The following is a 26,030-nucleotide window of genomic DNA, read 5'->3' on the forward strand; positions in this document are numbered from 1 at the left end:
GACCATCCAAAAGTAACACTATTTGGCCCTTTTCAAAGTCTGCTTATGACACAAATGGTGCATGCCTTCACCCAATCAACAGTCCTGTAAGAGAGGACGAAACAGTGCTGTAAGACAAAAAACAACAGCAGTGATAAAAAAAAAGTCTGTGGAACATCTGTTTGTCAGTTTATGATCTTGAAATGTAGACCACTACATGCAACACACTTCAGCATTGCCATGTTCTAAAAAGGGTTTTTATCTTAATTCCTTATAGGTGTTCTTTTTTCATTTTCTGTCAGTTTATATACACAAACACACAAATCGATAAGCAATTATTGTAAATATAGGCAAAACTATTAAATCAATGACATCATTATTAAAGGGAGGCTGTCACCACTTTATGACCATATACAGCACTTACATGGCGCTGTAGCACACCTATACATGATTCTAATGGTACCTTTGTTATTTTCTTTAGACATCCAGAAGCAGGAAAAACAATGTTTATTTCAAATGCAAATGAGCACTCGCAAGTGCCCAGGGGCGGCGTTTAGTGTGTAGGTGCCCAGGCTGCTCTGCCTTTTTAACCGTTACTCCTCCCCCAGCCTCTTCCTTTGCCCGTCCTCCTATTCCCTTGTATCATCCCTAGGTCCGGCCGAGATCCTGCGCCTGCGCACTGCTTCGCCGGGCTGGGGCATGCACACTGCAAAGCTATTTTGGGTAGGCATGATACAAGGGAATAGGAGGGCTGGCAAAGGAAGAGGCTGGGGGAGGAGTAACGGTTAAAAAGGCAGAGCAGCCTGGGCACCTACACACTAAACGCCGCCCCTGGGCACTTGCGAGTGCTCATTTGCATATGAAGTAAACGTAGTTTTTCCTGCTTCTGGGTGTCTAAAGAAAATAACAAAGGTACCATTATAATAATGAATAGGTGTGCTACAGTGCCATGTAAGTGCTGTATATGGTCATATAGTGGTGACAGACTCCCTTTAAATCACTTAACTACCCAACTGAAACCTTACCTTAGCTCTGATATGCATACTATATATCGGAGTTATAATTAGTGCTCCTTTAAAGGCATTTTTGAGTATTGTAATTGTGAAAATACATTTGTTGCTGTACATAGTATTGTAGCTTAGATGTAATAATTACCAAAACCTCTTTATTCATTCAGCTAATTATTGTGGAGCAATGAATTGACCCCGTGATTAGATATGAATGGCCTATCCTAAGATTAGCCACCAACATTACCGACCCTGAAAACGCCTTTAAAGGGATTGTCTAAGTTCAGCAAATACGGTATGCAGACAAAGTTAATACAAGGTACTTACTAATGTACTTTGATTGTCCATCCCTTGCTGGCTTGATTCATTTTTCCATCACATTATACACTACTCGGTTCCAATAGTAGTAAAAAGTGCCAGCCTTTCTGTTGTCCAGGACTGTAGGAAAACACACAGGCACGCATGCACAGCAGCTCCTGTCTCAGCCACATTTCAGGCCATAACCCCTGAAAACAAGCAGTGTATAATGCAATGGAAAATGTATCCCGACAGCAAAGGAGGCTATAACAATGTTAACATAATGAACACTACTGATGCGTACAGCTGCAGTTCCTGTGGTTGGAGTCCAGAGTGTAATGAGAGGTGCAGCTACATCTATAACCATTCGGTACTGCAAGGCAGAGCTGACTGCAATGTCCATTGTTCTGCACACACTCGTTGGAGCCATCCTGCCGAGAGGAGTGGAATACCAGAATGTCCATAACAAAGTCCAAGTGACCTTGAATCAAGGTACGATTCTTGCCATTCACTTTGTCTGCCCTTTCAATGCTGTACAAGTTCCAGTCTGTCCAGTAGATGTAGTCACTGTACTGTGTAAGTCCAAAGGGATGAGGAAGATCATCAGCAATGATCTCTCTGTCTTGGCCTGTTAAGCACAGAAAGTCAAAAGTCAGCTTACAGATACACAAATATCCTATACAATGAATGTATGTTGTATAAGTATGAAAGGGAGTTTGTCAGCACTTTTGACCATGAAATTTTGCTGACACCACTATGGAGTAGCACCTCCATAGTGGTGTCAGCAAAATTTCATGGTCAAAAGTGCTGACAAACTCCCTTTCAGACCAGGACAAACTTTTTGTGGGACTTTAATTATCATGGGTAATGTGAATATGAACTTTTATTCTGACAGGTGCACATGCGCAGGAGTACTCAGGAGACAGAGCTTACTGTAAAGTGCTCTATGCATTGAACTGCTTCATAGCCCTTCCCCTATGCTGAGTGACCGCTGTAGCATTTAACCAGGAGAGCACTATAGCTGTCACTCAAGAGCAATGGAAAGGGGCAATGAAGCAGCTCATTGCAGAGAGAATCACATTGATGCACTGCCTCCTGGACAGTTGCAGGAGCAATACATTGCAGAATTAAAGTTCATATTCACACAAATCCTGAAAATAAGAGATCCACAAAATGTATATTCGTGCCGCTTTCTCCAGCCCATACCTAGTGCTGTCAGTAGTTTAGAATGGCCAATATGGCTGACCGATTCCCTGTAAAGTTATGCCTGGATATATTGTTGAGCTTTCATTTTAAATATATATAATTTCCTTTCAAACGAAAAAATAAAATAAACTCTATACCCCTCGATTTACATAAAGTGGCTGCCCAGTAAGGACATTTGTTTAGTGGCCCTAAGGTAGAAATCTTGAAGATTGTGTCTAAATCCGTCCATACAACACTAGACAGGAACAGACAGGAACAAAACATAAACACACGTCCATATGGTCATCATTACCATAATCTCAGCCTGGCAACATTAAGTGGCTGGTAGTCAGTGAAAATTTCTGTTATATTTTGTCCTGAAATTCCTGATTACTTTCAAAATCCTTACAAGCTGTCAGTGAACTGAAACATGCCTGCCTCACATTAAGGCCCCTTTCAGATGAGCGAGTGTCACTCTGCGAGTCCGCAGCACAGCACCAGGGATCTCAAGTCTCCCGGACATTCAGGGAGTCTCCCGCTATTAGATAGCGGCTCCCTGACACCCTCATGTGAAACAATATCTCAGAGTCAGATAGCAGAGCAGAGAGATAAGAGAAGTGACAGGACAGAGTTTAGAATACAGGTTGAATTAACCCTTTAGGGTCAAATTGGCTTCTCAAGGAGATATATATGTTAAAGGCATCCCTTCTTCTGTCTCATTCAGTAGCTATATAACTATTGAGAGAGATGCATTTAAAAAAAAATACATTTACACATTTAACCCTCCATTTTAATTATATTATTTACCCCAGTGTTAAATTTACACCCCCTGTATGCTTTAATCATATATATAAATATGATAATTTGGGGCAGGGTAATGAGCCCAGTCCTCCACACCATAGAGCAAAGTGTGCAGATACTTCATATGTTTGGAAAATGTAATAAAAAGTTTGTGAAAAAAATAAATAAGAAAACCTCCCTGAAATGAGAAGTGCACCTCCCTGAAATTAGTTTTTGCAGGTTGGGATGTCTGCAGCACCCATCCTGAACTTCCAGCACTGCCGGGGTCGCATAGTATTATAATGATTTATGATGCAATGTGACCCTTACAGTTCTGAAATGTATTGGATAACACCAACATAAAGGGTTACATAGCATCATAAATCAATATAATGCTATGCGACCTCGGCAGTGCTGGAAGTTCAGGACGGGTGATGCCCTGCAGATTTGCAGTGTAAGGCTACTTTCACACTAGCGTTTTGTGCTGATCCGTCATGGACGTATCCATTCAGATAATGCAACCGTCTGCATCCGTTCAGAACGGATCCGTTTGTATTATCTTTTACATAGCCAAGACGGATACATCTTAAACACTATTGAAAGTCAATGGAGGACAAATCCGTTTTCTATTGTGCCAGATTGATAGGAGCCCGAAATTATATAGAGGGATCCTCATGGGATTATAATCATCCCATTAGCCTTCACATAGTGTTTTAGGCTGGAAAATTCCCGCCTAAAATGTGTATAGGATAGTTAAAAATAGATGGTTGCTGGGGGGTCTGGGGCAGAGGTCACTCATTGGGTCAGTGAGTGACCTATGGGGTAGTGTTCCTGGGCAAATAAGTCAGAGATGCCCAGCAACAGTTAGGGCATTGGTGGGATAGTTTCAAGGCCACCCTGGCTTAGGGCTATATAGTGGCACTAGCGGGCAGTGTTGGGATGTCATCCCGACAGCATCTGGAGGAAGTGCTGCCCGTTTGCATACCTGATGGAGGAGTTAGTCACTGAGCTCTGGAGGCGCGCTGGAGAGGAAGAAACGGCGTCCTGGCTGGAATCCTGCATAGCCGACTGGGCTTCTTCTGTGGCTGTTCCGGTGGTAGTCAGCGATCCCTGTGATGTCCTGGACCCGGCGGTGATAGAATCAGAAGTGGCTGGAGTCCTCCCTGTGGTGCCTGTGCTGCGCTCTTCAAGAAGAGAGAAGAGGCAGAGCACCCGTTTCTCTGCTTCCTCCTGCAGGTCTGTTCTGGATAGGAGGAGATCAGAGAGTTGCAGCGCTAATGCAGAGCAAGCCGGATGTGGCTGCATAGGGATGACGTCACAGTCTGAGGTTCGTCCGGAATCTGCGTCCCGAGGAAACTTGGAGCAGCACTTTGGTTCCCAGGAAGCTCCCTCTGTGAAAAGAGCATCTTTAGAACCCCCTGCACGTTCTTCGCGGCAACATGGAAGGAGACGACACAGAATTGATCCACAGCCTGCACCAGTCTCTGCCGCTCCACTCAGGTGTTGAGAAGCGGGACGGTGTGTGCTTGGAGAACACGACACAGCGACAGGAGGCGTCCGCATCTTCTTCTGGTGTTCGGAGTGCAGCTCCAGCTGGTAGTGAGTTCCCCAGTGGTCTGGGTACTGTTATTGCGTCACTGTCCTCTGTCCTTTCTTCTTTACAGAATTTGGCTCCCCTTCCCCCACCTGCTCCTAAATCGGCTGGTACGGCAGGCGATTTTTCTGATGCTTGGCGTTTTAGCGGTCCGGGGAACGGGTGGGGATTATGATAGTGATGACTCTCTCCCTCTTCCAGCAATATCTAGACGTGGAGGAGTGTCGGAGTCATGTTATAAGGAAATGCTACCATGTGATATTTCGCCATTGGGCTTTCATCTCTCCATGTCAGTTAAGGAAAAGATATGGAGAAATGAATTTGTGGATATATTGTCGCTGTTACCTGCATCAAAAGATTTTGTTGCTAATTTGGAAAAAAGGGAGGATAAGTCTGAAGAGGACAGGAGGCGCCCGATCCCACGAACTTTTAATAACTGGCTGCAAGCATACTGTATCTTCTGCAGTGTAATGGGCGAGAAATTTCCTACAAAGTGTTCAGGACTTTTTCAACATTTGGATAATGTTTTAGAGGCGTATAAGAATTATGGGAGGATCGGTTGGTTTGTGTATGATGAAAATTTTAGACAGAGGCTGTCCGTATATCCTAGCATGCAGTGGCACACAAAGGATGTTGGGCTGTGGCTTAATTTATTGTTGCCACAGCGTTCATCTTATTCTGCCCCAAAACAGCAGTCAGCCTCTGCAGTTCCGCAGTCTGAGTTGTTAAAAAAAGGGCACCTGCTTTGCGTTTAACGAAGCGCAGTGTAGGTGGCCAGCGTCATGTAAATATCGCCATGAATGCGCCTTTTGTGGGGGCAGTCACCCGATCAGGGCCGTCTTTAATATTGACTGGACCCTGGGCAAAAATTTACTTGGGCCCCCTGGATCCCGCTTTCCCACACCTTAGCAGGCAATCACGCCCTCCACCACAACACACAAATAAAAAATCCACACATCTGGTAGAGTACAGTGAATTACTGTAAATACTTCCAGTTCTGAAGACTCCAGCGGCTCAGGGTCAGTGCTCTGGGCAGCTGGGCTCAGGCTGGAAGTGGGCACCGCTCTGCAGGAAGGAGACCAGGGCTCGGCTCACCCTAGTGTTCCAGTGCACCCCAGCACCCCACAGTATGCAGTATAGCACCCTATAGTATACAGCAACCCACAGTATGCAGTATAGCACCCTATAGTATACAGCACCACACAGTATGCAGTTTAGCACCCCACACTATACAGTACCCCACAGTATATAGTAGAGCAGTATAGCAGCGCACAGTATACAGCACCCCACAGTATACAACACCTCACAGTATACAGCACCCCAAACAATACACGATACAGCCCCCCACACTATACAGTACAGCAGTATAGCACTCCACACTATACCGCACCCTCAGTATACATTATACAGACCCCCACAGTATACAGTACAGCAGTATAGCCCCCCACACTATACAGGCCCCCCCACACTATACAGCCCCCCACAGTATACAGGCCCCCACAGTATACAGCCCCCCCACAGTATACAGGGCCCCCACACAGTATACAGGCCCCACACACAGTATACAGGCCCCCCACACAGTATACAGCCCACCACACAGTATACAGCCCACCACACAGTATACAGCCCCCCACAGTATACAGCCCACCACACAGTATACAGCCCCCCACAGTATACAGCCCACCACACAGTATACAGTCCCACACAGTATACAGCCCACCACACAGTATACAGCCCACCACACAGTATACAGGCCCCCACAGTATACAGGCCCCCCACAGTATACAGCCCCCCACAGTATACAGCCCACCACACAGTATACAGTCCCACACAGTATACAGACCACCACACAGTATACAGCCCCCCACAGTATACAGCCCCCCACAGTATACAGCCCCCACAGTATACAGCCCACCACACAGTATACAGCCCCCCACAGTATACAGCCCACCACACAGTATAAAGCCCCCCACAGTATACAGCCCCCCACAGTATACAGCCCCCACAGTATACAGCCCACCACACAGTATACAGCCCCCCACAGTATACAGCCCACCACACAGTATAAAGCCCCCCACAGTATACAGCACCCCACAGTATACAGCCCCCCACAGTATACAGCCCACCACAGTATACAGCCCACCACACAGTATACAGTCCCACACAGTATACAGTCCAACACAGTATACAGTTCAACACAGTATACAGCCCTCCATAGTATACAGCCCACCACACAGTATACAGCCCACCACACAGTATACAGCCCACACACAGTATACAGGCCCTCACACAGTATACAGTCCCACACAGTATACAGGCCCCCCACAGTATACAGCCCACCACACAGTATACAGTCCCACACAGTATACAGCCCACCACACAGTATACAGCCCCCCACAGTATACAGCCCACCACACAGTATACAGCCCCCCACAGTATACAGCCCACCACACAGTATACAGTCCCACACAGTATACAGTCCCACACAGTATACAGCCCCCACAGTATACAGCCCACCACACTGTATACAGCCCACCACACAGTATACAGCCCACCACACAGTATACAGTCCCACACAGTATACAGCCCCCCACACAGTATACAGTCCCACACAGTATACAGTCCCACACAGTATACAGTCCCACACAGTATACAGCCCACCACACAGTATACAGCCCACCACACAGTATACAGTCCCACACAGTATACAGCCCCCCACAGTATACAGCCCCCCACAGTATACAGCCCACCACACAGTAAACAGCCCCCCACAGTATACAGCCCACCACACAGTATACAGCCCACCACACAGTATACAGTCCCACACAGTATACAGCCCCCCACAGTATACAGCCCACCACACAGTATACAGCCCCCCACAGTATACAGCCCCCCACACAGTATACAGCCCCACACAGTATACAGCCCCCCACAGTATACAGCCCCCCACAGTATACAGCCCACCACACAGTATACAGCCCACCACACAGTATACAGTCCCACACAGTATACAGTCAGACACAGTATACAGCGCCCCACACATAATACAGTCCCACACAGTATACAGCCCCCCACAGTATACAGCCCACCACACAGTATACAGCCCACCACACAGTATACAGCCCACCACACAGTATACAGGCCCCCACATAGTATACAGTCCCACACAGTATACAGGCCCCCCACTATACAGTAGTTTACAGTATATTAACATAACAGCCCCTGTCACCTTTTTCTGATGTAATCTTCACACAAAAAAGCTCCACAGTTAACTTCTGCAACACTCCACAGGACCTGTGATGACCTCATAGCCATATGACCAGTAATTGCTAGGTTACTGGTCACATGGTGATGATGTCATTAAGGTCCTAAATCACAACTTTAACACAGTACGATCATTATGCCTGGAATCCTGGTAGAGCTGACAGCCTGACACCCGGGGCAGTGGCTAGCAGGGCTCAAGAGGCAGCTGCCTTGGGCCCCCCCAGGAGCAACTGGGCCCGGGGAAGCTGCCCCTTTTGCCCCTTGGTAAAGACGGCCCTGCACCCGATGGATCGCTGTTATAAAAAAGCGAACATGCCTACCCTGCCATCCACAAAAGAGTTTATTGCAAAAAGCATGTACGCCAGTAAATCTGGTGAGCATGCGTCCCTGGTTAGAACGTTACCCAGAGCTGCTTCTTGACGGTTTTGCTTTTGGTTTTCAGTTGCCATTGTTTTCTGGTTTTGGTTGTGAGTGGGTTAATAATTTATCTTCTGTTGATCAATTCCCTGCGGTTGTGCAATCAAAATTGGCAAAAGAATTGGAGTTAGGCAGGATTGCAGGTCCTTTTACCTCTCCGCCTTTTGCCAATTTTCGCCTTTCTCCGTTGGGAGTTGTACCGAAAAAAGAACCCAATGCTTTTCGCTTGATTCATCATTTCTCTTTTCCTTATGGTGCATCTTTGAATGATGACATTGATAAAGCATTGTGTTCGGCTAAGTATGCCACGTTTGATTCAGTAATAGATTTAATATATAGTTTTGGAAAAGGTGCTTTGATGGGAAAGGCGGACGTTTAGTCCGCCTTTATTCTGTTACCTGTACATCCTTCTTGTTTTAATTCGCTTGGTTTTCATTTTCAGGGTTTATTTTATTTTGATAAATGTATTCCCATGGGATGTTCCTTGTCATGTTTTTATTTTGAAGTTTTTTCCTCATTTATTGAATGGGTAGTAGCGGTTAAGAGTATGCGGGGAGCAGTGACGCACTATTTAGACGATTTCCTGTTCATTGGTCCAGCGGATTCTTCAGCGTGTTCAGAGGTTTTGGAATCCTTTTTTGCCGTTTGTTCTGAGTTGTGTGCTCCGTTTTCTGAGGATAAGACAGTTTACCCTACTAATTGTTTAGAATATTTGGGGATTGTCATCGATTCTGTGAAAGGTGAATTTTGTCTTCAGCTGCAAAAGGTGTCCAGAATTTGCATGGTGTTGTCTTTGTTGTTAAGGAAGCGTAAAGCCACGGTAAAAGAGATTCAGTCGGTTTTGGGTATGTTAGCTTTTGCTAGTAGGGTTATGCCGATGGGCCGGGTGTTTTGTCGGCAAATGTCTGCAAATATTTCTGGTGTGAGGAACCCCGTCTTTTCATGTTAGTTTATCTAAGGAGGTTAAAGAAGATTTTATGGTTTGGTTGAAATTCTTTCAGCAGCATAATGGAAGGTTGTATTGGCAGGAAGATTTTGTTTTGGCTTCTACTAAGGAGCTATTAACGGATGCTGCTGGTTCTTGTGGTTTTGGTGCGTATTGGAACGGGCATTGGTGTGCATCAGAGCTGCTTGGGTTATGAATGGGGTGACTAAGAATATTGTTTTGCTGGAGCTTTTTCCTGTTGTGGTGTCCTTAGTTTTATGGGGGAGTTGTTTTTCCAATAAAATAATTATTTTTCATACTGACAATAAGGATGTTTTATTTGCAGTTGTTTGTCATCAAAGTGTCAGTTAGTAGTTAAATTGTTACGTCATCTAGTGCTTCTCTGTTTTAAATGAAATATTTGGTTGAAAGCTCGTCATGTCCCTGGGGTAGATGATTTGATTGCCGATTTGCTTTCCCGTTTTCAGTTTCAGAGATTCCGGCAATTGGCAGAAGAGGCCGATCTGAAAGGGGAGTTGTGCCCTGCATACCTGTGGAATCTGATTTGGTCTTAGGTACAGTACAGACCAAAAGTTTGGACAACTTCTCATTTAAAGAGTTTTCTTTATTTTCATGACTATGAAAATTGTAGATTCACACTGAAGGCATCAAAACTATGAATTAACACGTGGAATTATATACATAACAAACAAGTGTGAAACAACTGAAAATATGTCATATTCTAGGTTCTTCAAAGTAGAAACCTTTTGGTTTGATTACTGCTTTGCACACTCTTGGCATTCTCTTGATGAGCTTCAAGTGGTAGTCCCCTGAAATGGTTTTCACTTCACAGGTGTGTCCTGTCAGGTTTAATAAGTGGGATTTCTTGCCTTATAAATGGGGTTGGGACCATCAGTTGCATTGAGGAGAAGTCAGATGGATACACAGTTGATAGTCCTACTGAATAGACTGTTAGAATTTGTATTATGGCAAGAAAAAAGCAGCTAAGTAAAGAAAAATGAGTGGCCATCATTACTTTAAGAAATGAAGGTCAGTCAGTCAGCCAAAAAATTGGGAAAACTTTGAAAGTAAGGGCTATTTGACCATGAAGGAGAGTGATGGGGTGCTGCGCCAGATGACCTGGCCTCCACAGTCACCGGACCTGAACCCAATTGAGATGGTTTGGGGTGAGCTGGACCGCAGAGTAAAGGCAAAAGGGCCAACAAGTGCTAAGCATCTCTGGGAACTCCTTCAAGACTGTTGGAAGAGCATTTCAGGGGACTACCTCTTGAAGCTCATCAAGAGAATGCCAAGAGTGTGCAAAGCTGTAATCAAAGCAAAAGGTGGCTACTTTGAAGAACCTAGAATATGACATATTTTCAGTTGTTTCACACTTGTTTGTTATGTATATAATTCAACATGTGTTAATTCATAGTTTTGATGCCTTCATAATCATGAAAATAAAAAAAACTCTTTGAATGAGAAGGTGTGTCCAAACTTTTGGTCTGTACTGTATGTCTTACTTACATTCTTCTGTGGCTCCAGCGAAATGGTCAGATTACGTTCGTTCTTGGCTTAGGTGGTGCAGTTTTACAGCAGCTAGAGGTTGATCTTCTCAGTATAGTGGCGAGGTTGCTGCATTGGCATTTTGTGTGGCGTTATTTAGGGAGGGACTGGCTTATGCTACTATTTTAAGGTTCATGTCAGGTGTTTCCTTTTTTCTTCGGGTTTTGGGTTCTCCTATGTTAGATTATTTCTTGATTAAGCAGATTTTAAAGGGTTACAAACGCAGTAATTGTTCTCCTGACAATAGGTGTCCTATTTCACCCAGGCTGTTATGTCATGCTACTTTTTGGATTGTTTTGATAGTTTTGAAGAGTTTTGCTTTTTTCCACTGCGTTTTGTTGTATGTTTTTTGGTGCTTTTAGAATTAGTGAATTGTTTCCAAGAAATGGAAGGTCAAGCTTGGGTCTGGCCTTGAAGCATGTTCATGTTAATTATGTATTTTTCTTTCTTCCGACGTCGAAGATGGATCAGTCAGGTAAGGGTACCTGGATTCGAGTGAACAGAGTTGGGTCGGGTGGTATTTGTCCGGTGAGTATGATATCTCAGTATTGGCATCGCAGACCAGGGGGGGGTAATGCTTTCTTTGTGCATGCAAACGCTTCTCCTTTAACTCAATATCAATTTAGGTCTGTGCTAGCTAAATGTTTGAAGGAGTTGGGTTTGGATGGTGTCCGGATTACGTTGCATTCTTTCCGGATTGGAGACGCCACGGCGGCGGCTCGGTCTGGTTTGAGTGTGTCTGTGATTAAACAGATTGGAAGATGGTCGTCTAATCGTTTTAAACTGTATGTTCGTCCTGATATTTCTATGGACTGATGATTCTTTATGTTATAGTTTTCACAGTACTCACCGTATAGATTATCGGCCATTCGTTCATATATTGGGCCCATCGCAGAGCTTTAGAAAGATCTCTTGGTCTACAGATGCTGATCGAATATACTGGAATGGAGTCAGGGCTCTTTGTTGGGAAGGTTTGATGGATGTACTGTTAGAAATATGTTCTCTGTACCCAGATCCTGATATAATAATTTTTCATGCGGGGGCCAATGATGTGGGCAAATTCGGTACCATTGAATTGGCCTTTTGTATGAAGCGTACTATGGTTAGGGCCAGACGATTGTTCCCTGGCGCCCGTTTAGTTTTTTTCTGAGATGATTCCACGTCTACTGTGGTTATCTTGTTCTAATTTTAAATATTTGGATAAGATTAGGATACGCTTGAATAGAATTATGGCTCGTTTTTTGCCATTAATTTGGGGGTTTTCCTTTAGGCACGTGGACCTTGAAGGTGGCTTGCCCGGCCTTTATTTTTCAGACAAGATTCATTTGTCAGAGATTGGTTTGGACATTTTTAACTTGGACATGCAAGCTATAATTGAAATAGTTATGGGTGGGGTGGGGTGCGGCCCACGCCGCCTGTTTAGCAAGCATGGTCCGGTGGGGTGTAAAGTCGCTGACTGAAAAGGTGAGCAGACAAGTTAAGTCTGAAGTTTGGGCCGAGCTTATGGCTGGTCTAATTATTGTTTATTAAGTTTTTTTTTTTTTTTTTTTAAAAGCTTTATTGAGTATGTAAAATTTGTTACATATGATTATGATCTTTAGGAAAGGAGGAGCAAGCCTCCAATGTACATACATTGTCTGGGTAACAATAGCAGGTAGAACGTTCAAAAACAGAATAACACAAAGGATGTATGTTAACATAGCAAATGTTAAACAGCATTTTAGTAGATTTTGTCCGTGGACTGAAAGGAGGTGAGAGGCCAAGGTCAGAGGTTTGTCTAAGGGGAGGGGGAGGAAAAGAGGAGGCAATTTAATAAAAGCCTCTAAAGGATCTCCATTTCTCCCAAGTGGTTAGGAATTTGTGATGGGTCCTGTTTTCCCAGGCTGCAAGCTCTTCGAATCTGTATATTGAATCGACTTTATTAAACCAATGGTCTAGAGAGGGGAGATCCTTTTTTAGCCATTGTGTCGGGATCAAGAGTCGGGCGGATATAAGAAGGATTTTGAGGAGGGGGGAGGGGTTTGTCGTGTGGTCCCGAGGTAGACCGAGTAGGGCTAGTAAGGGTGAAAAAGTTATATTTGAGTCACAGATCTCATTGCTTTTTTTAAAAATCTTCTTCCACCAGTCGGAAATCAAAGGGCATGTCCACCAAATGTGGAACATGGTTCCGCGATCCTTTTCGCATCTCCAGCAGGTGTCTGAATTACAGTCTCTGTATCGACACGTAATATCAGGCGTTTTGTACCTGTCACTACCAGAGCTTTGGGACGTTCTCACAGCTCTGTTTCTCCACCCCTGTGATGATGTCACTACTAGAGCTGGGAGGAGTTCTCAATGCTCTGTTTACTTTTGGTTTCCTTCCTCCCAGCTGTTCCTCATGCGTTTGATTTCCCACCACACTGTATACAGCCCACCACACAGTATACAGCCCACCACACAGTATACAGTCCCACACAGTATACAGCCCCCCACACAGTATACAGTCCCACACAGTATACAGTCCCACACAGTATACAGTCCCACACAGTATACAGCCCACCACACAGTATACAGCCCACCACACAGTATACAGCCCCCCACAGTATACAGCCCCCCACAGTATACAGCCCCCCACAGTATACAGCCCACCACACAGTAAACAGCCCCCCACAGTATACAGCCCACCACACAGTATACAGCCCACCACACAGTATACAGCCCACCACACAGTATACAGTCCCACACAGTATACAGCCCCCCACAGTATACAGCCCACCACACAGTATACAGCCCCCCACAGTATACAGCCCCCCACACAGTATACAGCCCCACACAGTATACAGCCCCCCACAGTATACAGCCCCCCACAGTATACAGCCCACCACACAGTATACAGCCCACCACACAGTATACAGTCCCACACAGTATACAGTCAGACACAGTATACAGCGCCCCACACATAATACAGTCCCACACAGTATACAGCCCCCCACAGTATACAGCCCACCACACAGTATACAGCCCACCACACAGTATACAGCCCACCACACAGTATACAGGCCCCCACACAGTATACAGTCCCACACAGTATACAGGCCCCCCACTATACAGTAGTTTACAGTATATTAACATAACAGCCCCTGTCACCTTTTTCTGATGTAATCTTCACACAAAAAAGCTCCACAGTTAACTTCTGCAACACTCCACAGGACCTGTGATGACCTCATAGCCATATGACCAGTAATTGCTAGGTTACTGGTCACATGGTGATGATGTCATTAAGGTCCTAAATCACAACTTTAACACAGTACGATCATTATGCCTGGAATCCTGGTAGAGCTGACAGCCTGACACCCGGGGCAGTGGCTAGCAGGGCTCAAGAGGCAGCTGCCTTGGGCCCCCCCAGGAGCAACTGGGCCCGGGGAAGCTGCCCCTTTTGCCCCTTGGTAAAGACGGCCCTGCACCCGATGGATCGCTGTTATAAAAAAGCGAACATGCCTACCCTGCCATCCACAAAAGAGTTTATTGCAAAAAGCATGTACGCCAGTAAATCTGGTGAGCATGCGTCCCTGGTTAGAACGTTACCCAGAGCTGCTTCTTGACGGTTTTGCTTTTGGTTTTCAGTTGCCATTGTTTTCTGGTTTTGGTTGTGAGTGGGTTAATAATTTATCTTCTGTTGATCAATTCCCTGCGGTTGTGCAATCAAAATTGGCAAAAGAATTGGAGTTAGGCAGGATTGCAGGTCCTTTTACCTCTCCGCCTTTTGCCAATTTTCGCCTTTCTCCGTTGGGAGTTGTACCGAAAAAAGAACCCAATGCTTTTCGCTTGATTCATCATTTCTCTTTTCCTTATGGTGCATCTTTGAATGATGACATTGATAAAGCATTGTGTTCGGCTAAGTATGCCACGTTTGATTCAGTAATAGATTTAATATATAGTTTTGGAAAAGGTGCTTTGATGGGAAAGGCGGACGTTTAGTCCGCCTTTATTCTGTTACCTGTACATCCTTCTTGTTTTAATTCGCTTGGTTTTCATTTTCAGGGTTTATTTTATTTTGATAAATGTATTCCCATGGGATGTTCCTTGTCATGTTTTTATTTTGAAGTTTTTTCCTCATTTATTGAATGGGTAGTAGCGGTTAAGAGTATGCGGGGAGCAGTGACGCACTATTTAGACGATTTCCTGTTCATTGGTCCAGCGGATTCTTCAGCGTGTTCAGAGGTTTTGGAATCCTTTTTTGCCGTTTGTTCTGAGTTGTGTGCTCCGTTTTCTGAGGATAAGACAGTTTACCCTACTAATTGTTTAGAATATTTGGGGATTGTCATCGATTCTGTGAAAGGTGAATTTTGTCTTCAGCTGCAAAAGGTGTCCAGAATTTGCATGGTGTTGTCTTTGTTGTTAAGGAAGCGTAAAGCCACGGTAAAAGAGATTCAGTCGGTTTTGGGTATGTTAGCTTTTGCTAGTAGGGTTATGCCGATGGGCCGGGTGTTTTGTCGGCAAATGTCTGCAAATATTTCTGGTGTGAGGAACCCCGTCTTTTCATGTTAGTTTATCTAAGGAGGTTAAAGAAGATTTTATGGTTTGGTTGAAATTCTTTCAGCAGCATAATGGAAGGTTGTATTGGCAGGAAGATTTTGTTTTGGCTTCTACTAAGGAGCTATTAACGGATGCTGCTGGTTCTTGTGGTTTTGGTGCGTATTGGAACGGGCATTGGTGTGCATCAGAGCTGCTTGGGTTATGAATGGGGTGACTAAGAATATTGTTTTGCTGGAGCTTTTTCCTGTTGTGGTGTCCTTAGTTTTATGGGGGAGTTGTTTTTCCAATAAAATAATTATTTTTCATACTGACAATAAGGATGTTTTATTTGCAGTTGTTTGTCATCAAAGTGTCAGTTAGTAGTTAAATTGTTACGTCATCTAGTGCTTCTCTGTTTTAAATGAAATATTTGGTTGAAAGCTCGTCATGTCCCTGGGGTAGATGATTTGATTGCCGATTTGCTTTCCCGTTTTCAGTTTCAGAGATTCCGGCAATTGGCAGAAGAGGCCGATCTGAAAGGGGAGTTGTGCCCTGCATACCTGTGGAATCTGATTTGGTCTTAGGTACAGTACAGACCAAAAGTTTGGACAACTTCTCATTTAAAGAGTTTTCTTTATTTTCATGACTATGAAAATTGTAGATTCACACTGAAGGCATCAAAACTATGAATTAACACGTGGAATTATATACATAACAAACAAGTGTGAAACAACTGAAAATATGTCATATTCTAGGTTCTTCAAAGTAGAAACCTTTTGGTTTGATTACTGCTTTGCACACTCTTGGCATTCTCTTGATGAGCTTCAAGTGGTAGTCCCCTGAAATGGTTTTCACTTCACAGGTGTGTCCTGTCAGGTTTAATAAGTGGGATTTCTTGCCTTATAAATGGGGTTGGGACCATCAGTTGCATTGAGGAGAAGTCAGATGGATACACAGTTGATAGTCCTACTGAATAGACTGTTAGAATTTGTATTATGGCAAGAAAAAAGCAGCTAAGTAAAGAAAAATGAGTGGCCATCATTACTTTAAGAAATGAAGGTCAGTCAGTCAGCCAAAAAATTGGGAAAACTTTGAAAGTAAGGGCTATTTGACCATGAAGGAGAGTGATGGGGTGCTGCGCCAGATGACCTGGCCTCCACAGTCACCGGACCTGAACCCAATTGAGATGGTTTGGGGTGAGCTGGACCGCAGAGTAAAGGCAAAAGGGCCAACAAGTGCTAAGCATCTCTGGGAACTCCTTCAAGACTGTTGGAAGAGCATTTCAGGGGACTACCTCTTGAAGCTCATCAAGAGAATGCCAAGAGTGTGCAAAGCTGTAATCAAAGCAAAAGGTGGCTACTTTGAAGAACCTAGAATATGACATATTTTCAGTTGTTTCACACTTGTTTGTTATGTATATAATTCAACATGTGTTAATTCATAGTTTTGATGCCTTCATAATCATGAAAATAAAAAAAACTCTTTGAATGAGAAGGTGTGTCCAAACTTTTGGTCTGTACTGTATGTCTTACTTACATTCTTCTGTGGCTCCAGCGAAATGGTCAGATTACGTTCGTTCTTGGCTTAGGTGGTGCAGTTTTACAGCAGCTAGAGGTTGATCTTCTCAGTATAGTGGCGAGGTTGCTGCATTGGCATTTTGTGTGGCGTTATTTAGGGAGGGACTGGCTTATGCTACTATTTTAAGGTTCATGTCAGGTGTTTCCTTTTTTCTTCGGGTTTTGGGTTCTCCTATGTTAGATTATTTCTTGATTAAGCAGATTTTAAAGGGTTACAAACGCAGTAATTGTTCTCCTGACAATAGGTGTCCTATTTCACCCAGGCTGTTATGTCATGCTACTTTTTGGATTGTTTTGATAGTTTTGAAGAGTTTTGCTTTTTTCCACTGCGTTTTGTTGTATGTTTTTTGGTGCTTTTAGAATTAGTGAATTGTTTCCAAGAAATGGAAGGTCAAGCTTGGGTCTGGCCTTGAAGCATGTTCATGTTAATTATGTATTTTTCTTTCTTCCGACGTCGAAGATGGATCAGTCAGGTAAGGGTACCTGGATTCGAGTGAACAGAGTTGGGTCGGGTGGTATTTGTCCGGTGAGTATGATATCTCAGTATTGGCATCGCAGACCAGGGGGTGGTAATGCTTTCTTTGTGCATGCAAACGCTTCTCCTTTAACTCAATATTAATTTAGGTCTGTGCTAGCTAAATGTTTGAAGGAGTTGGGTTTGGATGGTGTCCGGATTACGTTGCATTCTTTCCGGATTGGAGACGCCACGGCGGCGGCTCGGTCTGGTTTGAGTGTGTCTGTGATTAAACAGATTGGAAGATGGTCGTCTAATCGTTTTAAACTGTATGTTCGTCCTGATATTTCTATGGACTGATGATTCTTTATGTTATAGTTTTCACAGTACTCACCGTATGGATTATCGGCCATTCGTTCATATATTGGGCCCATCGCAGAGCTTTAGAAAGATCTCTTGGTCTACAGATGCTGTTCGAATATACTGGAATGGAGTCAGGGCTCTTTGTTGGGAAGGTTTGATGGATGTACTGTTAGAAATATGTTCTCTGTACCCAGATCCTGATATAATAATTTTTCATGCGGGGGCCAATGATGTGGGCAAATTCGGTACCATTGAATTGGCCTTTTGTATGAAGCGTACTATGGTTAGGGCCAGACGATTGTTCCCTGGCGCCCGTTTAGTTTTTTTCTGAGATGATTCCACGTCTACTGTGGTTATCTTGTTCTAATTTTAAATATTTGGATAAGATTAGGATACGCTTGAATAGAATTATGGCTCGTTTTTTGCCATTAATTTGGGGGTTTTCCTTTAGGCACGTGGACCTTGAAGGTGGCTTGCCCGGCCTTTATTTTTCAGACAAGATTCATTTGTCAGAGATTGGTTTGGACATTTTTAACTTGGACATGCAAGCTATAATTGAAATAGTTATGGGTGGGGTGGGGTGCGGCCCACGCCGCCTGTTTAGCAAGCATGGTCCGGTGGGGTGTAAAGTCGCTGACTGAAAAGGTGAGCAGACAAGTTAAGTCTGAAGTTTGGGCCGAGCTTATGGCTGGTCTAATTATTGTTTATTAAGTTTTTTTTTTTTTTTTTAAAAGCTTTATTGAGTATGTAAAATTTGTTACATATGATTATGATCTTTAGGAAAGGAGGAGCAAGCCTCCAATGTACATACATTGTCTGGGTAACAATAGCAGGTAGAACGTTCAAAAACAGAATAACACAAAGGATGTATGTTAACATAGCAAATGTTAAACAGCATTTTAGTAGATTTTGTCCGTGGACTGAAAGGAGGTGAGAGGCCAAGGTCAGAGGTTTGTCTAAGGGGAGGGGGAGGAAAAGAGGAGGCAATTTAATAAAAGCCTCTAAAGGATCTCCATTTCTCCCAAGTGGTTAGGAATTTGTGATGGGTCCTGTTTTCCCAGGCTGCAAGCTCTTCGAATCTGTATATTGAATCGACTTTATTAAACCAATGGTCTAGAGAGGGGAGATCCTTTTTTAGCCATTGTGTCGGGATCAAGAGTCGGGCGGATATAAGAAGGATTTTGAGGAGGGGGGAGGGGTTTGTCGTGTGGTCCCGAGGTAGACCGAGTAGGGCTAGTAAGGGTGAAAAAGTTATATTTGAGTCACAGATCTCATTGCTTTTTTTAAAAATCTTCTTCCACCAGTCGGAAATCAAAGGGCATGTCCACCAAATGTGGAACATGGTTCCGCGATCCTTTTCGCATCTCCAGCAGGTGTCTGAATTACAGTCTCTGTATCGACACGTAATATCAGGCGTTTTGTACCTGTCACTACCAGAGCTTTGGGACGTTCTCACAGCTCTGTTTCTCCACCCCTGTGATGATGTCACTACTAGAGCTGGGAGGAGTTCTCAATGCTCTGTTTACTTTTGGTTTCCTTCCTCCCAGCTGTTCCTCATGCGTTTGATTTCCCTCTCTTTATATCACCCCTCCTCCTATTGTAGGGCGTGGATTATAGTTTTCATTTCAGTTGTAGCTCTTGCTTTAGTATCTTCACTTGTAGCTATCAGTTCACTGGACCTGTGTTCTGCTGCAGCAAGCACTCCGGATATTGCCAGCTGTCCTTGGATCCGTCTTCTCTGCGGCTGCAACACCTTCAGCTAAGTGTACAGACATTTTTGTGTACCTGATTATTTTCTGACTGGATCTGAGGTGGCCACGGTTCCCTCCATATACTTAGTAGGGCACCGTGCCCCTTCCACTATTGTAGGGGTTACAGTGGTCATCAGTCTTAGGTACGTGGGCATGCCTCGTTGCGCCATTTGGATCCGGGCATGTGCTTTAGCAGCATAGGGAGAGCTTTGAGGGTCTGACAGGGGTCACCCTTTATCCTCCCTAGTTTGGGTCCGGTCAGTAGCTCTTTTACTGTGTATACTATTGTTGCTCACATACAGCCGTGACATTATAATCCACCAAAACCGTCCTTTTTTTACATGGATCCGCTTTCTGGCCTGGTTGACCGCATGCAGGGTCTTTCTTTGGAAGTAGCGGATCTCCGTCAATCTATGACTCAGCTTCAAGCATTGGGCTCTGCTCCGGCTCATGGAGTCTGTTGCGAGCCAAAGGTCTCACTTCCGGAAACGTTCTCCGGGGGCAGTGAGAATTTTGTTCACTTCAGAGAGGCATGCAAACTCCATTTTTGCTTGTGTCCACACTCCTCTGGTAAGGAGGAGCAGAGGGTGAGGATTGTCATCTCCCTGCTCAGGGGTAATGCTCAGACTTGGGCTTTTTCGCTGCCATCAGGGGATCCCTCCCTTCGATCCGTGGAAAGATTTTTTGTGGCCCTGGGGCAGATTTATGATGACCCGGATCGTGTTGCTCTGGCCGAATCTAACTTACGTGTTTTATGCCAGAACAAACTGTCTGCGGAGCTTTATTGTTCTGAATTTCGGAGATGGGCAGCTGATTCGGGTTGGAATGATGCTGCACTCCGGAGTCAGTTCTGTCATGGTCTCCCAGAGAGATTGAAAGATGCGTTTGCTTTTCATGAGAGACCAACGTCCTTAGAGTCTTCCATGTCATTGGCGGTACGCCTTGACAGGCGTCTAAGAGAAAGAAACGAGACCTCTCTGTCCAGCCATTGTCAGTCTAGGGGCAGTGGTGCGGACTCATTCAGTGTGCAGGGGCCTCATCCTGTCTCGCTCCCCTCTGAGGAGGAGCCCATGCAGCTAGGTCGACTTGCCCCTGATAAAAGAGGATTCAGTCCTCAGAGTATGGTCTGTTTTTGTTGTGGGGGCATAGGTCATTTGGCAAATGTTTGTCCGTCTAGGAGATTCTTGAACTGTACTAAGAGCGATAATAAGAGAAAAACCTCAAAAGGTAAATCATCAAATTCTGCTTCATCTGCTACTTTGGGCAAAGTTGATGTAGGAATTGATGCTTTTCCTCTGACCTGCAGTTCCCGTTTTCTCCTGTCTGCCAGGGTGGCGCTAGAGAGCAAAGTCATTTCTTGTGAGATTTTTGTCGACAGTGGAGCGGCCGTCAATCTTATTGACACTCAATTTGTAGCCATGCATGGTTTTCAGGTTTGCACATTAGAAAAGGATATACCTGTTTTTGCTATTGACTCTGCTCCACTCTCACAGAGATCTCTGAAGGGCATTGTTCACAATATCCGGCTAGCTGTAGGTGACACTTATGTGGAGGATATATCTTGTTTTGTCCTTAACGGATTGCCTTCTCCTCTAGTTTTGGGGTTACCCTGGCTCACTAGACATAACCCCACTATTGATTGGCAAGGAAGGCAAATAAATGAGTGGAGTGACTTTTGTAGAGAGAATTGTCTCACAGCGACTTTTGCAGAGGTGTCTACTAAAACTGTGCCATCATTTCTCTCTGATTTCTCGGACGTGTTTTCCGAGAGCTGTGTTCAGGAGCTACCTCCTCACCGGGAGTTTGACTGTCCCATTAACCTCATTCCCGGCGCCAAGCTGCCAAAAGCACGCCTCTACAATCTCTCACAACCGGAAAGAATCGCAATGCGAACTTATATCTCCGAGAGTCTCGAGAAGGGGCATATTCGTCCCTCAAAGTCACCTGTGGCTGCAGGTTTTTTTTTTGTTAAAAAAAAAGATGGCTCTCTGAGACCTTGCCTAGATTTTAGGGAGCTGAACCGTATCACGATTCGCGATCCCTATCCCCTTCCTCTGATCCCGGACCTCTTCAACCAAATTGTTGGGGCCAAGGTGTTTTCCAAATTGGATTTGAGAGGCGCGTACAACCTGGTCAGGGTCAGAGAGGGGGATGAATGAAAAACGGCCTTTAATACCCCTAACGGGCATTTCGAGAATCTCGTTATGCCTTTCGGCCTGATGAATGCTCCGGCCATCTTTCAGCATTTTGTTAATAGTATTTTCTACCATTTAATGGGGAAATTTGTATTGGTGTATCTTGATGATATTTTGATTTTTTTCCCCTGATGTTCAGACCCATCAGGATCATCTTTTTCAGGTTCTGCAGATTCTGCGTAAAATAAATTGTACGCCAAGCTGGAGAAATGTCTTTTTATGGTATCGGAGATTCAATTTCTGGGTTTTCTCCTCTCTGCTTCTGGTTTTCGCATGGATCCGGAGAAGGTCCGTGCTGTACTTGAGTGGGAGCTTCCTGAGAATCAGAAGGCATTGATGCGCTTTCTGGGTTTTGCGAACTATTACAGAAAGTTCATTTTCAATTATTCCTCTGTTGTCAAACCCCTTACTACTGACATGACAAAAAAGGGGGCGGATTTTTCTCTTGGTCGGAGGAGGCGCTTGCAGCCTTTTCTAAGATTAAAGAGAGTTTTGCGTCTGCTCCCGTCTTGGTGCATCCCGATGTTTCCTTACCTTTTATTGTTGAGGTGGATGCTTCCGAGGTGGGTGTGGGTGCGGTTTTGTCCCAGGGCCCTTCTCCTGCCAAATGGCGACCCTGTGCCTTTTTCTCTAAAAAACTCTCCCCGGCAGAGAGAAACTATGATGTGGGAGATAGGGAGTTGTTGGCCATCAAGTTGGCTTTCGAGGAATGGCGCCATTGGTTGGAGGGGGCCAGGCACCCTATCACCGTTTTTACCGACCATAAGAATCTGGCATACTTGGAGTCGGCCAGGCGTATGAATCCGAGACAGGCCAGATGGTCTCTGTTCTTCTCCAGATTCAATTTTGTTGTTACATTCCGACCTGGGATAAAAAATGTGAAGGCTGATGCTCTCTCTCGCTGTTTTCCGGGAGGAGGAAACTCCGAGGACCCGGGTCCCATTTTGGCGGAGGGGGTAGTTGTTTCTGCTCTATATTCCGATTTGGAGGCCGAGGTCCAGGCTGCCCAGACTGAGGCACCTGCCCGTTGTCCTTCTGGGAAGTTGTTCGTGCCTCCTGAGCTACGTCACAAACTCTTTAAGGAGCATCATGATACGGTTCTTGCTGGTCACCCCGGGAGTAGAGCCACGGTAGATCTCATTGCTCGGAGATTTTGGTGGCCAGCTCTTCGTAAGTCGGTGGAGGGTTTTGTGGCTGCTTGTGAGACGTGCGCTCGTGCTAAGGTCCCTCGTTCACGGCCTTCAGGTTCCCTTCTCCCGTTACCCATACCTTCCCGTCCTTGGACACACCTGTCCATGGACTTTATCACGGATCTTCCTCGTTCCTCGGGGAAGTCGGTGATCCTGGTGGTGGTGGACCGTTTTAGCAAGATGGCTCATTTCGTACCTTTCCCTGGTCTACCCAATGCTAAAACGTTGGCGCAAGCTTTTGTCAACCATATTGTTAAATTGCACGGCATTCCCTCTGATATTGTTTCCGATAGAGGCACGCAGTTTGTGTCCAGGTTCTGGAAGGCTTTCTGTTCTCACCTGGGGGTTCGGCTGTCCTTCTCTTCTGCTTTTCACCCGCAGTCGAATGGTCAGACTGAGCGCCTCAATCAGAATCTGGAGACATATTTGCGCTGTTTTGTGGCAGAGAACCAGGAGGATTGGTGTTCATTTCTCCCTCTTGCTGAGTTTGCTCTGAACAACCGTCGTCAGGAATCTTCTGATAAGTCACCATTCTTTGGTGCATATGGGTTCCATCCGCAGTTTGGGACATTCTCGGGAGGGGCTCTTTCTGGTTTACCTGAGGAGGAGAGATTTTCCTCGTCTTTGTCTACCATTTGGCAAAAGATTCAGAGTAATCTTAAAAAGATGAGTGAGAGGTATAGGCGTGTGGCTGATAAGAGACGTGTGCCTGGTCCGGACCTGAATGTGGGTGATCTGGTGTGGTTGTCTACAAGAAATATTAAACTGAAGGTTCCCTCCTGGAAATTGGGTCCCAAGTTTATTGGGCCTTATAAAATCTTGTCAGTCATCAATCCTGCTGCCTTCCGTCTTGATCTTCCACGGGTTTGGAAGATACATAATGTATTTCACAGATCTCTCTTAAAACCATATGTCCAGCCCACGGTACCCTCCTCTTTGCCTCCTCCTCCGATTTTGGTTGATGGCAATCTGGAGTTTGAGGTTTCCAGAATTGTGGACTCTCGCATTGTCCACGGTTCTCTTTAGTACCTCGTTCATTGGAAGGGTTATGGTCCTGAGGAGAGGATGTGGGTTCCGGTGTCGGACATTAAAGCCACTCGCCTCATCAGGGCATTTCATAGGGCTCATCCTGAGAAGGTGGGTCCTGGGTGTCCGGAGTCCACCCGTAGAGGGGGGGGTACTGTCACTACCAGAGCTTTGGGACGTTCTCACAGCTCTGTTTCTCCACCCCTGTGATGATGTCACTACTAGAGCTGGGAGGAGTTCTCACTGCTCTGTTTACTTTTGGTTTCCTTCCTCCCAGCTGTTCCTCATGCGTTTGATTTCCCTCTCTTTATATCACCCCTCCTCCTATTGTAGGGCGTGGATTATAGTTCTCATTTCAGTTGTAGCTCTTGCTTTAGTATCTTCACTTGTAGCTATCAGTTCACTGGACCTGTGTTCTGCTGCAGCAAGCACTCCGGATATTGCCAGCTGTCCTTGGATCCGTCTTCTCTGCGGCTGCAACACCTTCAGCTAAGTGTACAGACATTGTTGTGTACCTGATTATTTTCTGACTGGATCTGAGGTGGCCACGGTTCCCTCCATATACTTAGTAGGGCACCGGTGGCCGTGCCCCTTCCACTATTGTAGGGGTTACAGTGGTCATCAGTCTTAGGTACGTGGGCATGCCTCGTTCCGCCATTTGGATCCGGGCATGTGCTTTAGCAGCATAGGGAGAGCTTTGAGGGTCTGACAGGGGTCACCCTTTATCCTCCCTAGTTTGGGTCCGGTCAGTAGCTCTTTTACTGTGTATACTATTGTTGCTCACATACAGCCGTGACAGTACCATCTAGTTAACACTTTGTAACCATTCTCTTGAATTCTAATACACCTTGAAGAGATATGTGGTGTTTTGAATAATATAGAGAGTTCTTCAGGCGAAAAGTGTACATTTAGGTCTTTTTCCCAAGAATTTATGAAAGAAGGTTTAGGAGGTAGAATAGATGTACTGAGGTATTTGTAAATTGAGGAAATGGGTTTCCTCGGGGGGAGGGGGGGGAGGGGTTGGGGATGAGGCTTTCAAACCACGTAAGGGGTCTGAGGAGAGAGGACACGGGGATGTGTTTATTTATATATGTCACCAAAAAAGAGAGCATATGAGGGTAAGATTCGATCTTCGGTAAGGATGAGATAAGGATCTCTCTGTCTAGTGCACCTCCCACGCCCCTATGTAATAAGGAGAGGATGGGGATGTCTGATTAGCGAAGGGCCTTGGGAACACTTTGTGTGAGTTCTAAGGGAGCTAAGCTGATTATGTCTCTGATCTGTATAAGAGGGGAGGGGGATGGAAAGCCCCATTTTGAGTTTTGGAACCATCTCCAAGCTTCGACAGTGGCTAATGTCAAGAGGTTGTGCTTAAAAAGTGAGAGTATATTAATATGGGGATCCACCAAAAGGGCCCTGAGGGTTGTGAGATGGGGAGGGGTTTCCATACCAATCCATGATTTGTTGTCAGGTTTCCGAAACCAATCCAAGGCTCTAGAGAGGAGTATGGCTTTGTTGTATAGTAGGGGGTTTGGGAGACCGATGCCCCCCTGGACTCTAGGCCTTTGCAAGGTGTTCATATTAATTCTTGCCTTTTTGCCATTCCAAATAAAGGAGCGGATGTATTTTCCCAGGGTTTGAAAAAAGGAATTAGGAATAGGTATGGGGAGGACTTGGAGGAGGTAATTCAACCTAGGCAGGATGAGAGATAAAACCATGTTTTTACGTCCAAACCAGGACAGTAAGGGGGGATTAAGGGCTTCTATTTGGCCTTTGATCGCGCTCAATAAAGGGGGATAGTTTAGTTTATATAATGCATTTGTGTCAGAGTGAATCTTGACACCTAAGTATGTTATATAGGGAGAGTCCCAATTAAAGGGGGAGGAGAGGATTAGGTTGGATCTAAGTTTGTGATTGAGCCCTATACTGAGAATATGTGATTTTTTTCATATTTATTTTAAAGTTG

The 26,030-nt window shown here is 45.0% G+C and overlaps 1 protein-coding gene across 1 annotated transcript in view; it reads right to left on the reverse strand.

Moving 5' to 3' along the window:
* LRP5 (LDL receptor related protein 5) overlaps positions 1–26,030 on the reverse strand; it is a 1,269,095-nt gene that overhangs the window by 407,286 nt on the left and 835,779 nt on the right. Inside the window, exon 12 of the mRNA XM_040409022.1 lies at positions 1,588–1,911. Coding sequence (XP_040264956.1) covers positions 1,588–1,911 — 324 coding nt within the window. The remainder of the gene's footprint in view (positions 1–1,587; positions 1,912–26,030) is intronic.

The sequence above is a fragment of the Bufo bufo genome, chromosome 10, assembly GCF_905171765.1.
Source record: "Bufo bufo chromosome 10, aBufBuf1.1, whole genome shotgun sequence".
In the NCBI taxonomy this organism is placed as follows: domain Eukaryota; kingdom Metazoa; phylum Chordata; class Amphibia; order Anura; family Bufonidae; genus Bufo; species Bufo bufo.